Source organism: Coenobita brevimanus, chromosome 54 (genome assembly GCF_032717465.1).
Source record: "Coenobita brevimanus isolate Jiangsu-jjx chromosome 54, ASM3271746v2, whole genome shotgun sequence".
NCBI lineage: Eukaryota > Metazoa > Arthropoda > Malacostraca > Decapoda > Coenobitidae > Coenobita > Coenobita brevimanus.
The window spans coordinates 8,844,142-8,871,126 of NC_137007.1; the positions used below are offsets into that span (position 1 = coordinate 8,844,142).

A 26,985-nucleotide genomic window follows, 5' to 3' on the forward strand; every position below is an offset into this window, starting at 1 on the left:
GAGTTAATACCAGATGGTAGAGACCACTAATTAGCATAAATCTCGTAGGTATTGTGCTTTCGTTACCTTGCAATTCTGTTATCACACATCAGCTATCAATCTATTTATTGCCAGATGCCTCAATCCCATTCGGGGTGGCCACAAACAAATCGCCTCCACGTCACCGTCCCCAGCCATTTCACTGCCCTGCTCCCAACTCAACTCCCCCTCTCTCATATACCTCTCTGCCCCATCCCTCCATCTCATCCTCAGCCTCCCCCTCCCTCTTTCCCCCTCCACCTCACTCACATACACTCTCTTCATCAGTCTTTCACCCTCCATCCTCTCCACATGGCCAAACCACCTCAGTGTGTTCCTCATAACGCTTCCTATCACATCCACATCCACACCACAACGCTCCATTATATTCTCATTTGTCAGCCTGTCTCTCCATGTGACTCCACAGGCTCCTCTTAAATAACTCATTTCCACTGCTCTCACTCTTGACTTGTGTCCTTCCAACAACGTCCAAGATTCACTTCCATACGTTAGAGTTGGTATCACAATACTGTCATGTAGTAACTTTTTCACTTCCATGCTCACTTGCCTGCTTCTTATCACTGCTTTCAAGGAACCAGCAACCTTTCTTCCCTGCTGTACCCTTTCAAGCACTTCACCCTCGAAACCTCCATCCTTACTCATCACACTACCCAAGTACTTAAATGTACAGGTAAGCCCTTAATTCACGCGAGGGTTAGGTTCCCAGACCCTTCGCGTATGTGGTAAATTCGCATATATATTCTGCTCTTGTGTGCACATAATTACACATGTCTATACGTATATTACATCTGAATAATACTGTTTATGCACTACATACACCTTATAAACTAGCATAAAGTATTAAAAACAACAAAAATGTAAGAAATTTAAAACTGAAACCTGACAAGCACAGGGGTAGGTGGAGACACCTCAGCAGTCTGGTGCACTAGCCCTCACTGCCTCCCGTATGCTACATTCTGCCTTCTTTATTGTATGAACAGTTGACTCATTCACCCCAAACATGCGGTTCCAAGACAATTCACAGGCGTAGGTGGAGACACTTTAGCACAGTCTGGTGCACTAGCCCTCACTGTCTCCCGTATGGTACGTTCTCCTTCTTTATTGTATGAACAGTTGACTCACCCCAAACATACGGTCCTGAGACAATTCACCATCAAGTCAATTCACCGTCAAAACATGGACAATTCCCCGTCATTCTATTAATATACTTATTATTGATTAATTAATACTTTAATAACTAATTTTCAGGGGGATTTTATAACTCATATAAGTAAAAAACTAGTGTACTGTACTTGCTAAATAAACTGGTATGTAAATAAATGACGGGGAATCGTCCTGACAGAGAATTGTCGCCAACATTCCACCCTGAAGTTTGTCCAACACTTTAACTTTGTCAGTGACACCACTTTACCAGCCCGCTCTGGTGTGTTACCACATGCATCACTAGCACTACGCTTAGGCCCCATGTTGGCAGACAAGGCAAGCAATCACTGGAAGGCAGAAAAATAAGCCACAAATAACGATTCTCGATCTCGAGTCACGCATGATTCGACCATCGGATTCAAACTGACTGTGTGGTGCGTGGTAGACTTACCTCCCAGGCTCCCACACACACATACACATGCACACATACATATATGTGTGCACACAGGCAGCAGGTAGGCATTTTTTATATTTTATTTATTTCTCTTGTATATTGAAATTACTTATTTGAATACTATAATTTTGTTTTAATTATTGTACGAAAAATTCGTGGATAACCGAAATCGCGTGAAAAAAGTTCGCGTGAATTAAGGGATAACCTGTACTCACATTTTCCAATTTCTCACCATCCAACCTCGCTGTACATTCACTGACTTCACCTCTCTCAAAGACCATCACTTTACTCTTCCCTACATTCACCTTTAGATTCCGTTTCTTACACACTCTCCCAAACTCATCCACCAAGCCTTGCAGCTCCCCTTCGTCTTCACTCAACAACACAGTATCATCTGCAAACAACAGTACAGGGAGTTTCCAAACACTACCCTCTCTCACCAGGGCCACTCCAGCATCCACTACCCTACATTGTACCTCTTTTATTACCCCATCCATGTACAGATTGAACAACCATGGAGACATGACACATCCCTGTTTCAACCCAACTTTCAAAGAGAAAAATTCACTTAGTTCACCACCCACACGCACTGCAGCATTAGCACCATCGTACATATGCTTCACAGCATTCAACAACTTCCCATCTACTCCATATATTCTTAATACTTTCCACAATCCTTGTCTATCCACCCTGTCATATGCTTTCTCCAAATCCATGAAAGCTGCATACAACTTCCTTCCCTTCTCTAGAAACTTTTCCACTAAAGATCTAAGAATAAATATCTGATCTACACAACATGAATATCTGATTGAACAACCATGGAGACATGACACATCCCTGTTTCAACCCAACTTTCAAAGAGAAAAATTCACTTAGTTCACCATCCACACGCACTGCAGCAGGGAAGAAAGGTTGCTGGTTCTTTGAAAGCAGTGATAAGAAACAGGGAAGTGAGCATGGAAGTGAAAAAGTTACTACATGACAGTATTGTGATACCAACTCTAACATACGGAAGTGAAGCTTGGACGTTGTTGGAAGGACACAAGTCAAGAGTGAGAGCAGTGGAAATGAGTTATTTAAGAGGAGCCTGTGGAGTCACATGGAGAGACAGGCTGAAGAATGAGGATATAAAGGAGCGTTGTGGTGTTAATGTGGATGTGATAGGAAGCGTTATGAGGAACACACTGAGGTGGTTTGGCCATGTGGAGAGGATGGAGGGTGAAAGACTGACGAAGAGAGTGTATGTGAGTGAGGTGGAGGGGGAAAGAGGGAGGGGGAGGCCGAGGATGAGATGGAGGGATGGGGTGGAGAGGTATATGAGAGAGGGGGGTGTGAGTTGGGAGCAGGGCAGTGAAATGGCGGGGGACAGGGCGACTTGGAGGCGATTTGTTTGTGGCCACCCCAAACGGGATTGAGGCGTCTGGCAATAGATAGATAGATAGATAGATAGACAACCTCTTCCCTTCCTAAAGCCTCCCTGTTCTTCTCCAACTAATTCCTCTGTTCTTTCTCTAACAATGTCAAAAAGTATCCTACCATACACTTTTCCTGTTATACTAAGAAGACAAATGCCCCTATGATTACCACACACTTCTTTTTCCCCTTTTCCTTTGTACAAGGGAATAATTATACCTGACTTCCAATCCTCCGGGACTCTACCTTCCTCCCAGGCCAATCTGCACATTTTCCACATCCATTCTACTATATCTCTCCCCCATACTTCAGCATTTCACCACACACTCCATCAATTCCTGGGGCTTTCCCCAATTTCACTTTCTTCATTGCTTCCACAACTTCTATCCTACTGATTTCTTCCTGTCTTCTCACCTCCCTCCTCCCCAGCAACTTATACTCACATTACTTCCATCCTCTATGTTCAACAATTCCTTAAAGTGTTCTCTCCATCTGCTCACTTTTTCTCCCATCATGTTTGTACCAATTATGCACAATAACCAAGGGATAAGTGTATACCAAAATCCTACTAATGTACCTTGACGACAACATTTCTGTACATCTAGACATCAAGCAACCACTGTATTGTATCAATATCAGTCCTTTGGTTAGTTTATTTAATTTTTAACATGCACAAATGAGTTATCTGAAAGGAGAATGTAAAGTTAAATGGACAGACAGGCTGACAAATGGGGAAGTGAAGGAGTATTGTGGTGTGAATGTGGATGTGATAGAAAGCATTAGCAGAAATACAATGAGGTGATTTGGTCACATGGAGAGGATGGGGAGTGACAAACCAACTAGGAGGGTGTATGTGAGGTGGAGGAGGGGGACAGGGAGGGGGAGACGGAGGAGGAGATGGAAGGATGGAGTATAGAGGTACATGAGAGAGGGGGGGTGTAAGTTGAAGGATGGACAGTGAAACGGCAGGGGACAGGGTGACGTCGAGACAATTTATATGTGGCCACCCCTTATGGGATTAAGGCGTTCGGCTATAGAATATGGATAGAATAACATAATAAAAACTAGGCTAAACATTCAATGTACTGTATTGGATGTACTGGATAACTTTTTTATTACATGGGTGATACAAGTCAACTCACTATTTCTGGAAATTTGTCACAATATCCTAAATTTTTTTCACAATATAATCATCTTGTAATCCCTCAAAGCATCTGGCAATCCCCCTGGGGGCTGCAACCTTCAGTCTGAGAAACATGGTTCTAGAGAATGGCTCAGGGAAAAGTTCCAGGTACAATCTCCTCTCTCCCAAGTCACACAAAATGAGGCTGCTTGCAACAAAAATTATTAGTACAGTAGTCGCAATGGGGCTGACACACCCCTTTGAAAATACTTTTCTAGTAACAATCCTTAACAAATATTATTCCTAGGAAAGCTATTCCATCCTGATGCAGTATGTGATAAATTTATCTTACAGCCTACATATTCTCTAATGATCACTTACATCTAATGAAACAGTTACAGTACGCAGCAATTATTGACCGATGTCATTTTCTATTCCCTGTTGCTTCTTCCTTTTCTGCAGGAAGCTCTTCAAGAATAGTTCACCAGCACGATAGGAAGATCTGACAAGTGGTCCACTAGCAGTGTAGATAAATCCTAGGTCACGACCCACCTCCTCCCACTGTTGATATCTCTCTGGAGTGACGTATTCAGCAACGCGCAGGTGACGTTTGGTGGGTTGCATGTACTGTCCTAGTGTCACACAGTCAACACCGGCACTCCTTAGGTCTGCAGGGTAATGATGAATGATCAAGTTACACCAACAATAAATTCTGTATATGGCTGTAGTGTCACCATACTGCAAGATGAAATTTGCCTCGTATTTTCACTTCTTTAACTTTCATCAGCCATGAGAATGATCCCTCAGCTAAATAAATCTATTTGGCAGTAGCCAGAACAAAATAAATACATGCTCATGCTTCTGGGGTTATAGGAAATACTGTAGTTTCAAATGCATTTAGTCCAATAGGTCACTAGAATCAAATTTATAAAATGGATATCATACTGAAAGGCTCAATAAAATCATAACCATATGCAATATGCTACAGGTACTAGAACCAAGTAAGTAACTGATGACAAAATTATAAACGATGAAAATGCTGTGTTACTAACAAAGAGGGAGAAAAAACTTCAGAAGGAAGTAAACAAGTGTGATGATCTGCATAGTGGCAGTATAGCACAGGCGTTGTGGTGCCACTGCACACATATTCTGATAAATTCAGAAAAGGCTGTTGTTGTTGTTCCCTAGGCAATCTGGCCGAACAGCCACCGATTCCCTAAGGAGGGCCACGGCTGAGACTCGGCTTTCCCACAGAGCTCTCAAGAAGTGTATGTTGTGTTGTTGGCACAGGCGATTGTGTGCAATGCAGTCTTCCATAATGTGCTTAATAGTATCAGGTGCTGTGTTGCATCCTAAGCAAGCATCAGTGACTGAGTCATCCAGCCTCTTCTGATAACTCACGAGGGCTGGATGATGCCCACATCTCAGCCTGGCCAGGTGGATCCTGTCCTCATCAGGGAGGTGGGATTCAGATGGGTGGATATCAGGAGGCCATGCATGCAGCTGTGTATTGTCTCTGAGTGAATGAATGGAGTGGCAAGTGATCTGAGTATGGATATGCCTCTGAAAGCTGGTTTGAGCCGGGTAAGGGTGAAGAGATGACAGTATTTGTGTATGATATCGTGTGCTGGGTGTTGTTTTGGTGTTCCTTGGCATGTGTGGATGTGCTGCCATGTACTGTAGTGAATGGTGTGGTTTTGTGGAGGTTGCAGCAAGAATTTGTGAGCCTCCCATGTCTAGATGATCCCAGACTTTGAGGACTTTGGTTTCTTGGCGTGGGTGGTCTGTAGGTGTAGTAGCTGTGCAGCCTGTGACTATTTCTAGGGCTTTGTTCTGTATGGTCAATAGGGTGTCGTAGTGTGTTTTAGTGAGGTTAGAGGCCCAAGCACGGCTTGCATAATTCATCACTGAATGTATACAGCGATCCCTCAATTATCCGGACACTCAGTATCCAGATGTGTTCAGTATCAAGACACTGAGGCTTGGCTCTATTAAACCATTATCTGAATTTACTTGCTATTATCTGGATGTAAAAGTGCCTGAGATCTTTGGCTGGCCAGCCAACATGTCCAAACATTTGATATCGTGGCCGCTGGATTCGAGCCGTGAGCGGGAAGAAGTCCATAACCCACAACCAGACCTAAAATGTCCGTCCGCTCCTGCACTGAATGGTCAAAGTCACGTGCTCGTCCGATCACTCCCAATGAACCTCCAGCATCCGAGCTATACGACTGTAACCTGCAAGTGATGTCAAAACGTCCATATGCACCCCCACCCAATGTCTAGTATCGTGCGGCCACCAGGTTAGCCCTTTCCTCACTCCCACCGTGTATGTAACACAGACTACAAGCCATGAGTACATGTTCACTGATAGCGCCCGTCCACCTCTCCACTGAATGTCGATAGTCGCGCGGCCACAGAGCTAAGTCTTGCCCAACCACCACCACCATCGAACAGAGACCACAAGCCATGAGTACAAGTTCAGTGACAGCACCCGTCCGCCCCTCTATCGAAGGTTGAAAATCACGCGGCCACCGGGAGGCACTTGCACCAGAGAGAGAGAGAGAGAGAGAGAGAGAGACCTTCCCACACTGAGTACAATATCAATACAGTACAGTAATTTCTGTAACAATGCATATGATAGTCCAACAGTAGTGTAATATAAACAGTACAGTACTGTATTTGTGTATGTACAGTACAATACTGTACAGTACACTTCCATTCAGTATGGGTATTCGTTTCAATGCCACAGTCACCCGTCTTTGCCAAGCAGCCGTATTGGAAGAGGTTAGGTTTGGTAAGGTAAAATACAGTTAATCTATGTAATTTTGCCTGGGAAACATATTGAACATATTTTCAAGAAAATCCTATGGTTATTTTTGAAAGGACAAGGCGAGCGTGGTTCCTAGCTGAGGGGTGCAGGTGGCCACCACGCGTGTAACAAAGACCACAACCCATGAGTACATGTTCGGTGACAGTGCCTGTCAGCCTCTCTATCGATGATCGAAAATCGCGTGGCCACCAGGAGACACACATGCACCACACACACAAAGAGATTCCTTTACACGCCATGATGGCAAAGAGTATTAGTACAATAATTTCTGTACCAATGCATTTGATAGTACAGTACTACAGTACTGTATGTGTGTACAGTACTGTATGTACAGTACAATACTGTACTGTACTGTACAATACACTTCCATTCGGCATGGGTATTCATTTTAATACCACAGTCAGCCACCTTAGCCAAGCAGCCCTATTATGAAAGATTAGGTTTGGTAAGGTTAGGTAAAGAAATCTTATGTAATTTTGCCTGGGAAAGACATTAAGTATATCTTCGAGAAAATTCTATGATTATTTTTGAACGGAGAAGGCGAGCGCTGTTCCCGGCTAAAGGTACTGGTGGCCACCGTGCGTGTAACACAGACCACAACCCACAAATAAATGTACAGTAAAACCGTCTGGCCGGCCCTACATCGAATGGCGGGAGTCCCCCGGCCTCCAGTATTAGTGCAGAAATCCCCCATCATGCACACCCGTCCGCTTCCCTACCGAATGGTCAGAGTCACCTGGCAGGCCGCATGAGTCATAAACTGCCTGAGGAGGTGATCTACTGGTCATCCACTGTTGCCATCACGTACTAACCCTTGCCTGTGCAAACGGAAGTGAACCTCATAGACAGATCCCCCACGAGTAAATGTACGGAAAAAACCACTTGGCCGGCCCTACACCGAATGGCAGGTGTCCCCCGACCTCCGGGATTAGTGCAGAAACCCCCCATCATCCATGCCTGTCCTCTTCCCTACCGAACGGTTAGAGTTGCCTGGCAGGCCACATGAGTCATACACTGCCTGAAGCTGTGATCTACCGGTCATCCGCTGTTGCCGTCACGTACTAACCCTTGCCTGGGCAAATGGAAGTGAACCTTATAGACAGATGTCAGTTTGCTGCGTTTGGCTTCCTCTGTGCTCGAATGCAACTGTTATGCGCGATATGGCAGTGCCGTACTGTCCCGCATCTCAGTTTCCGTCTTTCTGCCCCTCTTGAGTGGTTCCGCTTGCAACAATGGCTGTGACTGCAGCTGCTTTTGTGGTGGTTCCCTACCTTCTTCAGGTTGTGGTCCTGCTCTGCTGCATTCTTCTGTGAGTGGTGATGACCCCACTACCACCTGAGAAGTGGAAGAGGAAGGTTCTGAGTCTGGAGAGGAAGCGTGAGATATTAGGCAAGGTTGACACAGGCTAGACCACAGGACGCATTCTTCGCGAGTATGATCTAGCCCGTTCAACACTGTTCGTATTAAGAAGTCACGCGACAAGCTTACGTAGTACAGACAGGACTTTGGCGAAAGCACACGTTGTGGCAACAGGAAGGTAACAGCCCAGGCCCGGCACACCATTATCAACCAGTTGACTTTGATGTGGTTTTGTCATTAACATGGTGCCGGTGTGCTAGTGCATGGGACCGAGGTGATGGCTGCTGCTGAGAAGTTTGCATGCCTGCACAACATCCAGGACATCAAGGCATCGGAGGGATGGCTCTTCAGGTTCAAGCTGAGCCATGGACTTACAGGCCGTAAGGCACACAGTGAAGCCTTGGACCCGGCAGCTGAAGAAATAGACCCATTTCACCAGAAACTGGAGTGCCTGATCAAGGACGAAATCCTTGCCCTTGGTGAAGTCTATAACACTGACGAAACTGGTCTGTTCTACCACTCCGTGCCCACCCACACCCTGGCTGAGGAAAGGGAGAAGTCTGTGCCTGGTCGGAAGTTGTCCCAACAATGTGACTCTGTTTTGTGCTGTGCCAATGTTAACGGGGCGCACCGCCTCAAACCCGTTGCTGTTGGACGTACAAAACAACCATGTTGTTTCCATGGGTTGATGGATAGCCTGCCTGTTGTGTGGTACCATCCTGTGAAGGCCTGGTTTACCACTAAGATCTTCGGACACTGGTTCCACAGACATTTCGTCAAGGAGGTTATCCGTTATCAAACAGAGGTCCTTAGAATTGCTTGCGACCAGGTGAAGGCACTCCTGCTTCTGGACAATCCTCCTGTACATCCATCTGAGAAGGATTTGGTTGTTTTTGACAAGCAGATTAGGTGCATGTTTCTGCCACCTAATATGGCTACTCTGATTCAACCAATGGATCAGGGTGTGATCGTGGCTGTGATGAGAGTGTACTGCCGGAGGTTCCTCAACAAGGTGATCGTGGTACTGGAGGACAAGGATGCAGTGGGGGACAAACGTGGGATGCAGACCTTGCAGAATCTTCAGCGTTATGCCCTGAAGTCTGCCGTGTTCAACTGGGCAAACGCGTGGAAGGAAGTTGTTAACACAGCTGGGAGATTATTTCATTTTGTACCCCAAAGTCAGTCCCTGTAAGTGTCCCGAGAGCAACGAGTCTGGAGGTGTACCATCAACTGATGTTTTGTATGCGGTCCTTGAAAGAAGGTCCTTGAAGGTGAGTCCAGTATCATAAGTCACTTCGATGTTCTTAATGAAGGGAGTGTGTGGCTCTGGTACACTGCTACATGTGGTGTTATGGGTATATGTGTGCTCATGTTTGCTGCTGCTGTTAAGTGTGGTTGTGGATTTGGCTGGAGCAATCATCTGCATGTTGCCCTTGACTCATGCCTAAGTTGTGTTGAGACTGTTTTGATTCAGTGTGAGAGCTGTGTCTGCAATGTGGTGTGAGGATATTGAGGTGGTAGCAGTAGTTGTTCCCTACGTAGTCTGGCCAAACAGCCCTGAGTCCCTAAGGAAGGCCATGGCTGAGACCGGGCTTTCCCACAGAGCTCTCAAGCAGTGTATGTTGTGTTGTTGGCAAAGGTGATTGTGTGCAATGCAGTCTTCCATAATGTGCTCAATAGTATGGTGTGCTGTGTTACATTCTGGACAGGCATCAGCGACGGAGTCATCCAGCCTCTTCTGGCAACTTAAGAGGGGTGGATGAAGCCCACATCTCAGCCTGGCCAGGCCAGGTGGACCCTGTCCTCACAAGGGAGATAGGATTCAGAAGGGTGGATATCAGGAGGCCGTGCATGCAGCTGTGTGTTGTCATTAAGTGACTGAATGGAGCGGAGAGTGATCTGAGTATGGATATACGTCTGGAAGCTGGTCTGAGGCAGGCACGGGGGGAGAGATGACATTATTTGTGTATGATATCGTGTGCTGGGTGTTGTTTTGGTGTTCCTTGGTGTGTGTGGATGTGCTGCCATGTAATGTAGTGAATGTTGTGGGTTTGTGGAGGCTGCAGCGAGAATCTGGATGCCTCTCATGTCTAGGTGATCCTTGACTTTTAGGACTTTGTTTTTTTTATGTAAGTGGTCTGTGAGTGTAGTAGCTGTGCAGCCTGTGATTATTTTTAGGGCCTTGTTCTGTATGGTCTGTAGAGCGTTGTAGTGTGTTTCAGTGAGGTTAGAAGCCCAAGCAGGGCTTGCATAATTAAAAACTGAACAAATATATTGTTTGTATACTGGGGTGGTGGTTTCTTTGTTGTGTCCAATGCTGTATGGGCAAGTGACCTTAAGGCACTGAGTCTTGGTGGTATTTTATTTTTAATGTTTATGATGTGTTGTTTAAATGACATTGATGTGTTGTATGCTCCAACAAGGATTTTCTGTATGTGTGGGGGGGGGGGAGGGGGGTAGAGGAGTGTTTTTTTCTGGTGAGGTGTGGAATGTGACAGTGTTCTGCTGTCCAGTTTGTGAGAAGGGTCACTGTAGGTTTGGCTGAGGCTATTTTGAGCTTGTTTGAGGTGAACTATTCATGTGGTGTGAGGTAATATTGGAGGATGTGTGCAGCTGTGTTTGCATTTTGGTGTGTATATGTAAGTGTTATGTCATCTGCATAGGAAGCTATGTGTATCTGTGGTGTGTGGGGTGTGGGCACGTCGTGCAAGTCTAGGTTAAAGAGCGTAGGGGACAAAACAGATCCTTGGGGGATGCCATTGGTGAAGTTTCTGATGTTCGAGGACTGACTGGCAAATATTACATGTGCACATCTGCCTGCTAAATAGTTTGCCAGATATATTTTTGTGTTATTGTGCATGTTTGCGTTGAATATTTTGTTTGTGAGGTTTTGGTGGGGGATGGCACCAAAAACTTTGGTAATGTCTAGTGTGACTAGGAGTGTTCTTTGTGATGGCCTTGCTGTATTCATGCCATCAAAAACTCTCTATGTAAGGTCTGTAAGATGAGTGTTTGTAGAGTGTAGTGGCCTAAAGCCATGTTGTGATTGGTCTGCAGGGGTGTGAGGTGTAACTAGTTGTAGTACCAGTCGTTCAGTGACTTTAGAGAGGATGCAGAGGGATGTGATAGAGCAGTGCGAGGAAGGTAACGTGGGGTCTTTGTTGGGTTTGGGGACAGGGATGATAATGCCATGCTTCCAGATGTCTGGTATTATGTTGTGTCAGTAGCTGTAGTCTGATATGTTGGTAAGTTCTTGTATGTCTTGTGGTCCAAGGTGTTTAAGGTGAATGTTGTTTATGTTGTCTGGTCCACGGGCAGATGAGAGTTTCAGGTTGCTGACGATGTGCTTCGTCTGGTTGTAAGTGAAGGGTGTGAAGTCTGGGTCTGTGGGGAACTGTCTCTTAACTTGGATGATATGTCTGTCGTCGTGATGGGGGATTAGATGGCTGACATGTGAAAAGTGATTGATGAGAAAGTTTGCTTCTTGTTTGTTTGAAGGTATGGTGTCTGTTGTTGTGATGGCAGTGTGTGATTGTGTAGTGTTGCTGTTGGAGAATGTGATGCTGTTTAGTGTTTTGTACAGTTTGCTGGTGTTTGTTTTGTGGTCAAGTGTATGGAGATAATTATTCCAGTTTAGTGTTTGCTGATCTGATATTTTATTGCTTATCTGAGTGTCGAATTCTTATATTTGTTGTATGGTGTTTTGTGTATGGGGTGTTGGGGAGTGTCGTAATGTGTCCTGTTGACTGGTGAGGCCTTGAATTTCTGGTGTGAAGTTGGGGTTGTGTCTCTTTCTGTTGCCTCTAGGGATGTGTCTTTTGTCTGCCTTTTGTATAATTGTATTGAAAATGTGCACAGCGGTGTTGATGTTTGTGATGGGTGTACTGTTTAATGTTTTGAAATGTTGTTCTGTTTCAGTTGTGAAGGCCTCCCAGTTGGCTCTCTTATAATTAGTTGTATGTGTGTCTGTGGCCAGCTTGGGTGATTCTGGTTTTGGTAATGATGATGATTGGGAGGTGATCAGATCCAAGGGTTTTGACCACTCTCCAGGATGTTGTAGGGGCGAGGTTTGAGGTGCAGAAGGTGATGTCTGGGGATGATGGGAGGAAGAGGGCTTGGTGTGGGATATTGCTATGTTGATGGCGATTATTCAGGTAATGTCATCTGCACATAAGGCAATGTTTGTGAGCGGCTGGGGTGTGTAACGGAAAGTGATACGCGTGATGTAATTAACCCGAGGGGGAGTGACTTACCCAATTTAAGTCAACTCCAGGGGCGTGCGACCTACCTCATATGAGTGTGACTTTTAACAACGCACCATGAATTCTTTGTAGGAGCAACGTCTTGTAGGTTTTATCAGATATTAGGCTTTCTATCATCTCTCATCTCCATCCCCTAGGTTGGGCCCAGAAACAAAATAACTGAGGAAGGTTCCAACATGTCTTAAAAAAAAAAAAAAAAAAAAAAAAAAAAAAAAAAAAAAAAGTCCATAATGGGAAAATAAAGTGCAAGGCCAATTGTGATGAATGGGAGGGATGGAATCAAGAAATAAATTATCAAAATTGGCATGTCACACTCAATTTAAGCCTTCCTGGACTAACTGGCAACCACTGGGACTTTGACATGAGCTAGGAAATTTCCAACCAAAATAACTGTAACTGGGGTGAGCTGAGCAAAAAATTTCATGGGTAAATGTAAATATCATTTCCAGGATGATGATGTACATTTGAGGTCATTTTGCAATGGTTGCTAAAGTGGTCATACTGCCACACCATAAAGCCTGTTTTGCAACCCCCCCTGCCACAGTCCATGGGTTAAATCTACCAATAATTGTTGAAATAAACTGCCTGAATGGTACAGACATACTAAGAACAATATGCTTAAAACTAGGATTGCAATAAAGGTGTATCTAAGTGAGGCAAACTAAAAAGATAACAAAACACAAAAAAGATGGTGCTACAGAAGCTATGGAAGGCCATAGGAAAACAACTGAAATGAAAAGATTTAGTTTACATGGAAAAGCGCAGGATTAGGATTGCAAAACTTCTTGTCTGTGGTCCCTGTCAACCAAATAATTATAAAAAATATGTGGGATCCAAGTTGTTGTTGTACTGCCCTAGTCTATCTATCAAGCAGGTGTTACAGAAGCTATGGAAGGCAACAGAAAAACAACTGAAATGAAAAGATATAGTTTACAAGGAAACGCACAGGATTTGGACTGCAAAACTTGGGGTCCCTGTCAACCAAATAAACATAAAAATGTGGGATCCAAGTTGTTGTTGTGGTGTTCTAGTCTGTCCATCAGGCAGACCCATCAATCACAGGCAAGTAACCATCCCTGCAGGGCTGTCCCGTGAGGTGAATGATGTTTCCATGCAGCTGACAGCGCTTTGCTACAGTGAGGTGCAGGGATCGGTGTGGAAGTTTGGTTCGCAGGAGGACAACACATTTGCCTCTCTCCATCCAGTTAACAGGGATATTATCATAAGCTCCATGACACCCTGTTATTTGGCTATATGGTTACCACCTAGCTTTGTACATGGTTTCCTCTGTTACAGGAAACCATTTGGCTTGTCATGCATTGTAGAGCCACTGGGAGTGGAAAGAAGATTAATAGTGAAAGGAAGGATGGGAAAAACAGGCAAAGAGGAGGACAGACACCGAAAAAGAATGACAGACACCAAGAATGAAGTATGCAGCACTACATCAAGTGAGTGGATGATGGGTGTCCTCCATCTACCACTCTGCAAACTAAGTAAAAAAAACATATGAAACTAGTTAAAACAAATGGGTCCCCCTAGGTCTAAAACTACAGGTACTTACCTCTGAGTGCCTTTGTTACCTCTTCATCAGTCTCCCCAAGGCCCAGCATAATTGAGGACTTGGTTACCAGATCCTTGTCTACTTCTTTGGCATGCTCCAGCACCCTCAATGACTGTCTGTTGAGGAAACCTTAATATATTTCAGTTCAGTAGCAAATTTACTTTCCTAACTACTTTTTCTCACACACTGTGTCTCTTCCTACCCTTTAAAAACCTCACACAACTTATGCCCAGTCCCTTCTCCCAACATAATGATCCTTTCAGTTTTACATCCTTACTTTTCTCTTCCCTCACCCCTCTCAGTGGATGGCTATATCTTCCAGTTATGAAGCAGGCTCAAAGTCACTTGCAACTTCCACTGACAATATGAAGTTTAAGTGAGATCTCAGACTAGTCACTAACATAGGAAAAATTCCAGTTATGATGCAGGCTCAAAGTCACTTGCAACTTCCACTGACAATATGAAGTTTAAGTGAGATCTCAGACTAGTCACTAACATAGGAAAAAGGCTGATTTGAGACTCCACTGTGTGAAATCATGACAAAACCTGCTTCAGTGTTATGTGTGAGCTTAAGGGCTTCAGATTACATGATTTTCAGGCATCCTCAAATGTGGTTATGTAAATGGAATTGCCCCACTATACTATGGGATGCAGGCACTGATGAGGAGATTACACATGGTGCTGTGCATCCAGGATGGAGCAGTTGTAGTGTACATTTGAGAGCCAAACCTCTTCATGTTTCCTCCATGTTGCTGCAGGAAGGTCCCTAGTGAAGTGTTATCTACAACAAGAGGGTGCTAGATCCCTAAATGGTGTATGTACTGTACTTTACCTGTAGGATAGCCCAACAGAGGCAGCTGCTTACCTCTAATTGATATGTCTGCTCAGCCAGACAGATGGGGTCATGCAACAAGAATATAGTTACAGCTATGGTAGCAATGCTACCTTAAGTTGGATGGATAGCACTATGTTCCACTATTTATATATTCATCATCATCATCATCTGAATCTCCTTTCCCACCCTAGGGCAGGGTGAGGAGTAGCAATGTTCAGACAGCCCAAAATTGCCCAATCCAATGGGCCAAGCTTCCATTCACTCATCATTCAAGCCCCCGGAATCTTGGCTCTATTGGATATGCCAAAAACATTCATCACATTCTGTAGAGTCACATAAACGTATCCGATTGAGTCAATCCGGATGCTGCCACGTTAAAAAGGGGTGCCAAAATTCCTGATCATGCACTCCTCCTCACAACATTCATCTAGCCAGCTCGATCTCCTGTCAGTTCCCTAGCCTCACCAACTTCCAAACCTCTCTTCCCCACACACTCATCCACCATATCTCTCCACCTTCTTCTTGGCCTACCTCACCTCCTATCTCCTTCAAATTTGCTCAGATATATGTTTTTCACCACTCTGTTGTTATACATTCTCTCCACATGACCATACCATCTCAGTACATTCTCTTCGATTCTGGTGTCCACCAACTTCCTCACTCCGCATCTTTCACGGATCACATTATTTCGTATTCTATCCACCCTCTGTACTCCACATACATTCCTCAGCAGTCCCAACTCCACTGCTTTCACTCTTGACTTTTCATTTTCATGCAACACCATAGTCTCAGATCCATATATTAAAGTTGGCAATAACACTCCTTCACATAAGCCTCATGCAGCTACAACACTCAAGCCTCTGTTTCTTATCAAGGCCTTCATTGCACCAGCTACTTTTCCTCCTTGTGTCACTCTACTTTCAATTTCTTTTGCACATTTTCCTCTCTTTTCTATCACTGTACCCACGTATTTGAACTCACTAACCAATTCCAGTCTCTCTCCATTCACTGTTACATTGCACTTGGAGTCACCTTCTCTCTCATTAATCATCACTTTACTCTTTTCTACATTCACTTTCAAGGCATGACGCTCACACACACCAGCAAAACTCTGCACTAGCCTACCAAATTCTTGTCTGGTACTTGCAAGCAGTACTGCATCATCAGCATACAACAAATTTGAGATATTCCATCCATCACCATTCATTACCAATGCCATCCCTCTCTCCATTACTCATGTTTTTACTTCTCTCATCACCCCATCCATATACTATATATATTGAACAACCATGGGGACATCACATAACCTTGTTGCATGCTCACATCGATCGTGAACCATTCACTTAGATGCCCATTAACCAGACATGGGGTCCATTACTGGGTTTATATTACTATTAATTTCAATTGCTCTCTATTATAATACTACTATAATTATTTTAGTGGTCACCTATTACTATTACTGTTACTTGGTCATCTATTAGTATTGCTATTACTATTAATACATTATTTATGATAACGGTATTAATTAAATTGAAAATGGTTTTTATTTTCATTATCATTGGGAGGCTGTTCTACTGAATGCACAAGTGTGTCTAGATCACCTGATGGCCTGTTGACCACTCACCATTCTGCACGGGCTCCTGTGGTGTACCTGCAGCTTGGAAAGCAGCCAACAGGTAACCAAGGTGAGAAGGCTGTTTTTATTGATTATGGTAAACGGTATTAAAGAAGTCTCTGTTATGGGAAAGTAATATACAATTATCTATTACTTTGCCTACTATTACTATTACAATTACTATTACGGCCAGGAACTTGTGATCTATTACTATTACTATTATTACTCTGAAAACACTGCAAGAGTCTAATACTATTACTTATTACTATTACCCCATGTCTGCCATTAACCATTACACATGCTTCACTACCATTATAAAAACTCTTGATGGCACCTAGCAGCTTACCCTCTACACCGTACATGCACAAAACTTTCCACACTCCTTCTCTGTCCACTTTGTCATATGCTTTCTCCAGATCCATGAATGCCATAAACACCTTATGGTCCTTCTAACAAGCTGTCTCTACTATCTGTCTCACTTTAAATATCTAATCCACACATCCTCTGCCACTCCTAAAGCCATCCTGTTCATCACTCACTAGGACTTCTGATATCTCTCTTAATTTCTCTATAATATTCTTCCATATACCTTCCCTACCACACTCAATAAACTTATGCCACGACAATTCTTGCACTCACTTCGCTCACCTTTATTTTTGTACAGGGGTACAATCACAGCCTTTCTCCACTCTGCAGGCACAGTTTCATTCATTCATGCCTTCTTACATAACTCCAACAAGCACTTCATTCCACTCTCTCCACTATACTTAAGCATCTCTGCATACACCTCATCAACCCCAGCTGCTTTCCCATTTTTCAGCTGCTTCACAGCACTCTTCACCTGTGCAAGTGTCACATCTCCTGATACTGCCTTCCTTCTCTGCACACACCCCAAACCAATCATGTTTACAGCCGCTCTGCTTTCTCTATTCCAATTCATCAGGCTTTCGAAATATTCCTTCCATCTGTTCCTTACCTCATCCCCATGGGTTAATAGTCTACCACCTACATCCTTCACACCATCACATTCCTTTCTGTTTCCACTTCTACATTTCTGCACCTCTTTCCAGAAAAAGTTTCTATTTTCAGAGTAGTTCCCAATCATTTTTCTACCTATATTCTCATTTACCTCCTCCTTTTTCCTCTTCACTAGTCTCTTTACATGCTACTTGCTCTCAACATATTCAGTTCTTATTTCAACTGAACCCCTGTCCTGTAACCACTTTAGCCACTTCTTCCTCTTTCCTCCACCGCTCTCTTAACCTCCTCATCCCACCATGCTGTACCTTTCTTCTTTGTTGTTACTCTTGCCACACCACATACCGCTTTAGCATTCCTATTAGCACTGGCACAACACAAAGCAGATATCCGTTGCTTGGAGAGCTTGCGGCCAGGTACACGCTTCTCCGTCTCCTCGGCTAGAGCGTTTGTTGGCAAACAGCGATAGAATAAACCAGTTTCGTCAGCGTTGTAGACTTGACCGAGAGTGAGGCCCTCCCTGTCGATCAAGCCCTTCACCTTGTGCCGAAACTCGTCAATTCCATCCTCGTTAGCATCCAAAGCTTCGCCATGAGTTTTACGGTTGGTAAGGCCATGCCGTAACTTGAACGCGAAGAGCCAACCCTTGGATGCCTTGAAGTCTAGGGCGTCATGAAGCCTGGCGAACTTCTCAGCAGCAGCCTTCAGCTCCGTACCACGTACCATCACACCAGCAGCACGTTGCTGTCGATACCAAATCAACGTGGAGTGGTTGACTTCAGCAAACTTGGGAGAAAACATCACCTTCCTCTCCACGTTGCATTTGCTTCTCAATGAGGAGTCAGCCGTGTACTGCATGAGTTTGTCTCGGGATCTCTTAATATCAAACAAAGTAGATCGGACCAGGTTGAACTCGCGGAGGATGCGGGAAGAAGACCACCCTGCATCTACTTTCTCCAATATCTCCCGTTTCTTCTCCAGAGTCAACACCACTCTCTTCCTCTTCTCAGGCGGCGGGGCCATTATCACACACACGAAGGAGAGGCACGAGAGCAGCAGGAGTGCCTGCAGCAGGTAAGGCACCACCACAAAAGTGAGCACGTGGGCAGCCATGACGACGAGCATTCACTCGCGACGAGAGACAGGCGGAAAGTGGGGAGGATGCAGGGGCTCTAGTGGACGTCGGAGGAATGATGCACCACAACAAAGCTGTCCCGCGCCCCAAGTTCAAATTACGGGCAGGGTTTTTTTTTTTTTTTTTTTTTTTTTTTTTTTTTTTTTTTTTGGATCCCAGGACGATTATGTCCGGTTAGTGGGGATTGTTCGGATGTTGGGCGTTCGGATATTAGAGGGATTACTTATATATATTATATATATATATATACAGTAAAAGTCCTATTATTCGGCAGCTGATTATTCGGTAGATCCAACATTTCAGCAGTTTTGAGAAATAGTCCCATTTACGAAAATCACTGATTGTTAGGCAGATGTCCGGAATCATCTCGGCAGTCCAGGAAGTGTTATCTGTGACTTGTAGGCCTAATGTTTCATTACAATGAATGTTCAGTAGTTTCCATATTTTTTGAGATTCAGGTACAGTACTGTATTGATTACAATATTGCACAGTATCATACAGTACAGTAACCACCCCCACCAAATTAGCGAAGGTTACATTCCAAGCCCCCTCACTAATTCTTGAAATTTGTTCATTCTTGACGCCTTCCTGAAAATGACATTTACCAGTAATTGCATAGCCCATTAACCACTGATACTGCAATGCATAACCCATAAATAAATGTTGCTTGTTAAATCAGTTTCCCCGTTGTTTTTAGCTGTACGGCTGTGACAGCTCTAGTATTGTTATTCCTCAGCATAATGGTGGAATGGACTGTCCTGTTTAAATAAACCTAACCTAACCGAGTTTAACTGTAGAGTACCTAATAATTTAACGAAACCTAACCTAATCTAAAGTCAGAAAAATACTTAAAAATAAACTGGAGGAATATGAATTGCTAAGATCTTTCTGATGAAAGTTAAACAAACATTTAGCGCTCATTCTTTTGTTCGTTTTTGTGTTTAACGTGAGAGAGAGAGTATTGATGCAAACAGTAATATATCCCATTAACCCCTTAATAACCTCCGGCACTGAACAACCCTTTACAGTACCGATGTCAGTGATGTCAAGATAGTGTGAGCTATAAAGAAAACTGAACAATTATGGGGAGGGAATGAAGGTCACTGGTATGTTTACACGACTCTATGCTACGATCCCAAGCAGTCAGGTGGTCGGTTAATCTCATATGTTTTCACCCATTTGGTAAATACATCGTAACTTTATCCATTTTTCTGTGACTCATAGCGATATCATAGCATGGGTTTAGGAAGCCAAATAGCACATTGCTAGGTGGGCCAGACGATTATCTTCATATCTTTAAGAAAAATAAATTTATTTCAGAAGAATGGAAAAAACTTACTCTACGTACTCAAAGAGGGATTAAATTTCTTCCATTTTCTTAAAGATGTGAAGATAATCGTCTGGCGCACCTAGCAATGTGTTATTTAGCTTCCTAAACCCATGCTATGATTCGCTATGATTCACGGGAGAAATTACAAAGTTACGGAGCATTTACCAAATGGGCGAAAACATCTGAGATTAACAGACCCCCTGACTGCTTGGAATCATAGCGCAGAGTCGTGTAAACATACCAGTGACCTTCGTTCCCTTCCCATAATTGTTCACAGTTTTTTCATGGCTCACTAACTTGACATAACTGACACTTGTACTGTAAAGGGTTGTTCAATGCCGGAGGTTATTAAGGGGTTAATGGAATACATTACTGTTTGCATCAATACTCTCCCTTTTACATGTAAACAAAAAAACGGACAAAAGAATGAGCGCTAAATGTACGTTTAACTTTCATCAGAAAGACCTCACCAATTCATATTCCTTCACTTTATTTTATGTAATTTTCCGACTATTTTATTTTGTTTGGAAAAAGTACTGTATTAGTACTTGCTCCAAACATATTTGTAATAATATAGGTAGTGATGAGTTCACCAATACAAGTGATGTACTGAGCTGGTAGGTAATATTCTGTATCATTTGGGCCATCCAGGAAGTGTTATCTGACTTGTAGGCCTACTGTGTCATTATACATGTATATGTTCACTAATTTAGGTATATATTTCAGATTCAGGTATAGTACTGTATTCATTGCAATATTGTACAGTATATACTACTCTCTCCAAACACAGTTGTATTACCATAATTGGTGATGACAGTGTTCACCAATATATTTAAGGTACTGAGTGGGTAGGTTTTTTTATTATTCAGCAAATCTAATTTCTTGGCATCATCCCGGTCCCACAGATGCTGAATAACAGGACTTCTACTGTATATATATATACTGTACAGTCTTTCCTCATACTTTGACGTTTCGCACTTCAATGATTCACACTTCGACGCGACAAAAAGTTACCATTTTCCTCAAAATTGGACGAAAATTTCACACTTCAATGTTACTCCCCGGCTGAGAAAACACCACCCACGCGTACTGATGATCACCTGTTGGCAAATTACGACGAGGAGGCAGCTGCAATGGAAATGACAGAGGAAGAGATGAAAAGTGAAGAAAAGACTGAAAGCCCACAGCAGCCAAGGGAGGGCAAGATGAGCATGCAGAAATTATCCCACTGCCTGTCCACCATAACAGAGCAGTGATTTCACGAGAAAAAAGTCAAATATTCTGGTTGACTGACCAACTCAGCTGGGTTGATCTTCAGCACGTGATCGCCTGCACAACAAACTATCAGCTAATCTCACTCCTGCTCGCTCACCACCAACAAATATGGCAATAAACAATGGCTACCTGTACAGTATAAGGAAAGCATAGATGCAACTGCATGACTCAGCATTTATTACTCAGTATATGCAATGACATTACAAACATTTTTGTCATCGTAACACCAGCCACACTGCATTCACAAGCTGACGCTATCACAGAAATATTTAACTTGTAACTCTTCGAACTTGTCTGCCTTCACCACATTTATTTTGAGTACCTGTACTTTAATTTTGTGAAGACATTTGCACATTTAACTAAATAATAGCCACCATATAATTCTTATTTACTTAGCCATGGCTAAATATGAGGAAAAGTGGGAAGAATGTGGAGAAGTATTGGGAATCAGCTGAGCAATGTTTACGTTTGCGATCCAACAGCAGCAGGCTGGACCAGGGTTCGACTTCGAAGGATTCAGTCTAGGTGATAGTAATGGGTCTTCCCCAGAAAAGCCCATGTCACATAGTCACTAGCCCCATCCACCCTGTACAGAAATTCACACACACACACACACACACACACACACACACACACACACACACACACACATGCAAACACATGCACGTACACACCTAGTCACTATCCCCATCCACCCTGTACAGAACTTCACATGCCCTACAAGAACATCCTCACCTAACCCCTGCATTTGATTATCTTTTTTTGTCAATTTTTCAATAAATTGTGTACTTGTACATACATTTTTTTATTTTTACCTGTTAATATCACCCAGTTTGACCTTAATTATAATGCAGTGTAACCTAAAAATATTTTCAGTTTATTTTATTAGGTATTTCTTGTGTATGAGTTTCTTTTTTTTTTTAGAAAGGTTAGGTAGGTAACCTAGCTGTCCCTCCAGAACACTTTTAATTTTTCACATAAACAATTAACTTCATACTTCAACGTTTTACACTTCGCGTGGGTTTGGCAGAACATACCTTCGTCGAAGTATGAGGAAAGACTGTATATGTGCATATACTTTCACCTTAATTTACCACTGACTAATCATATTTCATGTTTCCTTTCTTCTCCTCTCTCATTTCCTCCACAGCATTAACTCTTCCAAAATCTTAGCCTTTTGCCTTACCTATATCTTGCACGTGGGTCACGTACTCTGGGGGTGAGGGACTCAACAGTTTCTATATTGTGAGCAAAGACATCCAGGCCAGAGTTGACAACATTACCAACACTTGCTTCATTCCCTCCAAAGTCTGGAACTAAGCACTCAACCAAAATTGCAGGATTCCTGGTGGGAACAAAAACAGGCAACTTAATACACCACATGATGGAATGAATGTATATTCAAGAGCATTGATTTCTGCCCAGGTGTCTCCCCCTCCTACTCCTGTATACATTGCAGAATAGGGTATTGGGGGAAAATTGAGCTCCATCCTTCCTCTAACCCACAAACTCCACCCTCTCCCAGCCCTCCATTATTAAATGACAGTTATCTATCTATCTATCTATTGCCAGACGCCTCAATCCCGTTTGGGGTGGCCACAAACAAATCGCCTCCAAGTCGCCCTGTCCCCCGCCATTTCACTCCCCTGCTCCCAACTCACACCCCCCTCTCTCATATCCCTTTCCACCCCATCCCTCCATCTCATCCTCGGCCTCCCCCTCCACCTCACTCACATACACTCTCTTCGTCAGTCTTTCACCCTCCATCCTCTCCACATGGCCAAACCACCTCAGTGTGTTCCTCATAACGCTTCCTATCACATCCACATCAACACCACAACGCTCCTTTTATCCTCATTCGTCAGCCTGTCTCTCCATGTGACTCCACAGGCTCCTCTTAAATAACTCATTTCCACTGCTCTCACTCTTGACTTGTGTCCTTCCAACAACGTCCAAGCTTCACTTCCATACGTTAGAGTTGGTATCACAATACTGTCATGTAGTAACTTTTTCACTTCCATGCTCACTTTCCTGTTTCTTATCACTGCTTTCAAAGAACCAGCAACCTTTCTTCCCTGCTGTACCCTTTCAAGCACTTCACCCTCCAAACCTCCATCCTTACTCATCACACTACCCAAGTACTTAAACGTACTCACATTTTCCAATTCCTCACCATCCAACCTCGCTGTACATTCACTGACTTCACCTCTCTCAAAGACCATCACTTTACTCTTCCCTACATTCACCTTTAGGTTCCGTTTCTTACACACTCTCCCAAACTCATCCACCAAGCCCTGCAGCTCCCCTTCGTTTTCACTCAACAACACAGTATCATCTGCAAACAGCAGTACAGGGAGTTACCAAACACTACCCTCTCTCACCAGGGCCACTCCAACATCCACTACCCTACCTTGTACCTCTTTTATTACCCCATCCATGTACAGATTGAACAACCATGGAGACATGACACATCCCTGTTTCAACCCAACTTTCAAAGAGAAAAATTCACTTAGTTCACCATCCACACGCACTGCAGCCTTCGCACCATCGTACATACTCTTCACAGCATTCAACAACTTCCCATCTACTCCATATATTCTTAACACTTTCCACAATCCTTGTCTATCCACCCTGTCATATGCTTTCTCCAAATCCATGAAAGCTGCATACAACTTCTTTCCCTTCTCTAGAAACTTTTCCACTAAAGATCTGAGAATGAATATCTGATCTACACAACCTCTTCCCTTCCTAAAGCCTCCCTGTTCTTCTCCAACTAATTTCTCTGTTCTTTCTCTAACTCTGTAAATAAGTATCTTACCATACATTTTTCCTATTATACTAAGAAGACAAATGCCCCTATGATTACCACACACTTCTTTTTCCCCTTTTCCTTTGTACAAGGGAATAATTATACCTGACTTCCAATCCTCCGGGACTCTACCTTCCTCCCAGGCCAATCTGCACATCTTCCACATCCATTCTACTACTATCTCTCCCCCATGCTTCAGCATTTCACCACACACTCCATCAATTCCTGGGGCTTTCCCTGATTTAACTTTCTTCATTGCTTCCACAACTTCTATCCTACTGATTTCTTCCTGTCTTCTCACCTCCCTCCTTCTCCCAGCCATTCCCCAGCCACTTATACTCGCATTACTTCCATCCTCTACGTTCAACAATTCCTTAAAGTGTTCTCTCCATCTGCTCACTTTTTCTCCCTTCTCCACTAGTAATCTACCATTTTTATCTTTCACTCCCCTGCTAACTTCACTTCCACCCTGTCTTACTCTTTTCACCTCTTTCCAGAACATTTTCTTACAGTCCCTCCACTTTACACTCAAATTCCTTCCAAATTCCTCATCCACTCTCTTCTTACTCTCTCTTACTAATCTTTTCACCTCTCTCTTTCTTTCTACATATAACTGTCTCTTCCTCCTCTCAACCTCTTCCACGCCCCTATTTCTCATCCATTCATTGTATGCTTTCTTCTTTTGTGACAGCCTGTTACACCTCTTCAGTCCACCACGCTGTTCCTTGCACCCCCCTCCGTCTTCTCTTCCTTCCACATACCACATCACATGCTGCACATATTCTGTAAATGTTCTACACACACCTTCCACGTCTCCCATCTGCTCCAATTCATATTTGCCCAATCGTTCATCCACGTCTCTCTTATACTCTGTCTTTTTCTCACTCTTGTAACCTTTCCACTCTCTTTGCAACTACTCCTTCCTCTCGTCTTTCCCTTCTTCTATTCCTCCATCTTACTTGAACTCTAATTCTGGCCACCACCAAGTAGTGGTCAGAAAGTCCACTCCCCCAACCTCTATAAACTCTTGCATCCATTACACATCTTCGCATCCTTTCATCCACACACACATAATCAATCATTGCCTTCCTTTCATTCAGTTCACCACCCACCCTTCTCATCACTCGCCATGTATACCTGTGGATCATTTTATGCCTGAAGAGGGTATTGGCTATCACCAACCCCCTCCCAGCACAAATGTCCACTAACGCACTCCCATTCTCATCTATCTCAGCAGGCACACCCCACTCACCAACTATTCCATCCACCTTCACATTCCCAACTTTACCATTCATATCACCAATCAAAAACACTCTCTCATTCCTTCCAAACTTTTCCATGCACACTTCTACATTTGTCCAGAACTCTTCTCTCACTCTTCTAGCACGATCTTGCGTTGGCGCATACACACACACAATCGCCCACATTTGTATTCCAACTTTCAACTTTACCCACACAATCCTTGACCCAACTGATCCATACTGTCTTATGCTCCTCTTCCATCTTTTACTCACAACTATACATACTCCTTCCTTTGCCCTTTCATTCTCATCTACTCCTGCACATATACCCCATCCATACTCCCATTCTCTCACACTTTCTCCTCTCCATTTTGTTTCAGTTATTCCACATACATCCACTTTCGCATCCTCAAGCACCTGGACAATCCCTCTCTCTTTCACCTCATCATTCGCTCCTCTTACATTCCATTTATCAAGTCTGGGCACACTGTTACCAGACAAACACTGGTACGTGAAACTATTAACCATTACATTACCATTCAATGCAGGCTGCGTTGTACTGCAAGCGAGTACTCAGAAGGCGGAGCCTTGGCACCCAAGGCCACACACTGAGAGACCCCCCGTCATTGCGCTATTCATTTATCCTCACACCCTTATTTATGATTCGATAATCAAAATTTTTTTCACCATGATTCTGAACAAGTGTACTTCTTTTTTTTTTTTTTTTATGTGTCCAACTCTGGGCATAGGCTTCACAGCCTGGTTTCAAGGCTCAGTAGCCCTCCTACGTACCACACACCTCTACATGTCACCACTTCAGCGCTAACACCCACAGTCCATACTGAATACATGCTAGGGCTGTCTCATACAAGACTGGAGTATTGGTATTAGCAGGGGTATTTTTACGACATGTCGGCGGGTCTTCTGGTAGATCAATAAAGTCTGATTTTTATGAAATTCAAATCCTTAAACTGTTCCTTGCCCCAGGGGGATTTGAATCCGGGTCTGTCAGGATTACAAGCCATCTCTCTACCGATTGAGCCACCGCCTCCCCCTTGCTTGTGGTTGTTGTAAAAAAGATCAGCCGAATGTAAATTATGCCTTAATTTTTTTTTTTTACTTCAGTTTTTTAATTTCTTTTCTCACAGATATACTGTATAATTTTTATGGTAAATGTTACTGAGAAAAAGTTACAGAGAATTTATCTGGCTACATTTTGGTGTATAAAAAATTACTGTAGGTCAATTAGAGCCAATTTTACAGAACGCGAAAGGAAATTATCTTACACTCGAGCAAGGCTCGTAGCACACTGACACGGGGAGTGGGGCAATGCTGGGCGAGGAGTAGGTTGAGCGCAGCAGAGGGATACACGGGGACGTAAGTACCTGTAGTGCTTCATTGTCGCCCAGAAATGGACACAAAATCATTCCATAACCAAAAAACAGGCGCCATTTCATTCAACACAACTGGCATCGAATGGTAATGAGCGGTTGAAATATGCGCAAACACAGCCTGCGTCAAATGGTAATGAGTGCATGAAATTTGCACTGCAACCATAAACACCAAAGGGTTCATGCACT

General features: G+C 43.5%; 1 protein-coding gene across 1 annotated transcript in view; it reads right to left on the minus strand.

Annotated features, from left to right (window-relative positions):
• Positions 1–4,152: 4,152 nt before the first annotated feature.
• Las (lipoyl synthase, mitochondrial) overlaps positions 4,153–26,985 on the minus strand; it is a 226,933-nt gene continuing 204,100 nt past the window's right edge. The window contains exons 7-9 of the mRNA XM_080273291.1: positions 22,542–22,700; positions 14,188–14,303; positions 4,153–4,840 (exon numbers count right to left, since the gene is read on the minus strand). Of these exons, the coding sequence (XP_080129417.1) occupies positions 4,584–4,840; positions 14,188–14,303; positions 22,542–22,700 (532 nt within the window). The 3' untranslated portion in view covers positions 4,153–4,583. The remainder of the gene's footprint in view (positions 4,841–14,187; positions 14,304–22,541; positions 22,701–26,985) is intronic.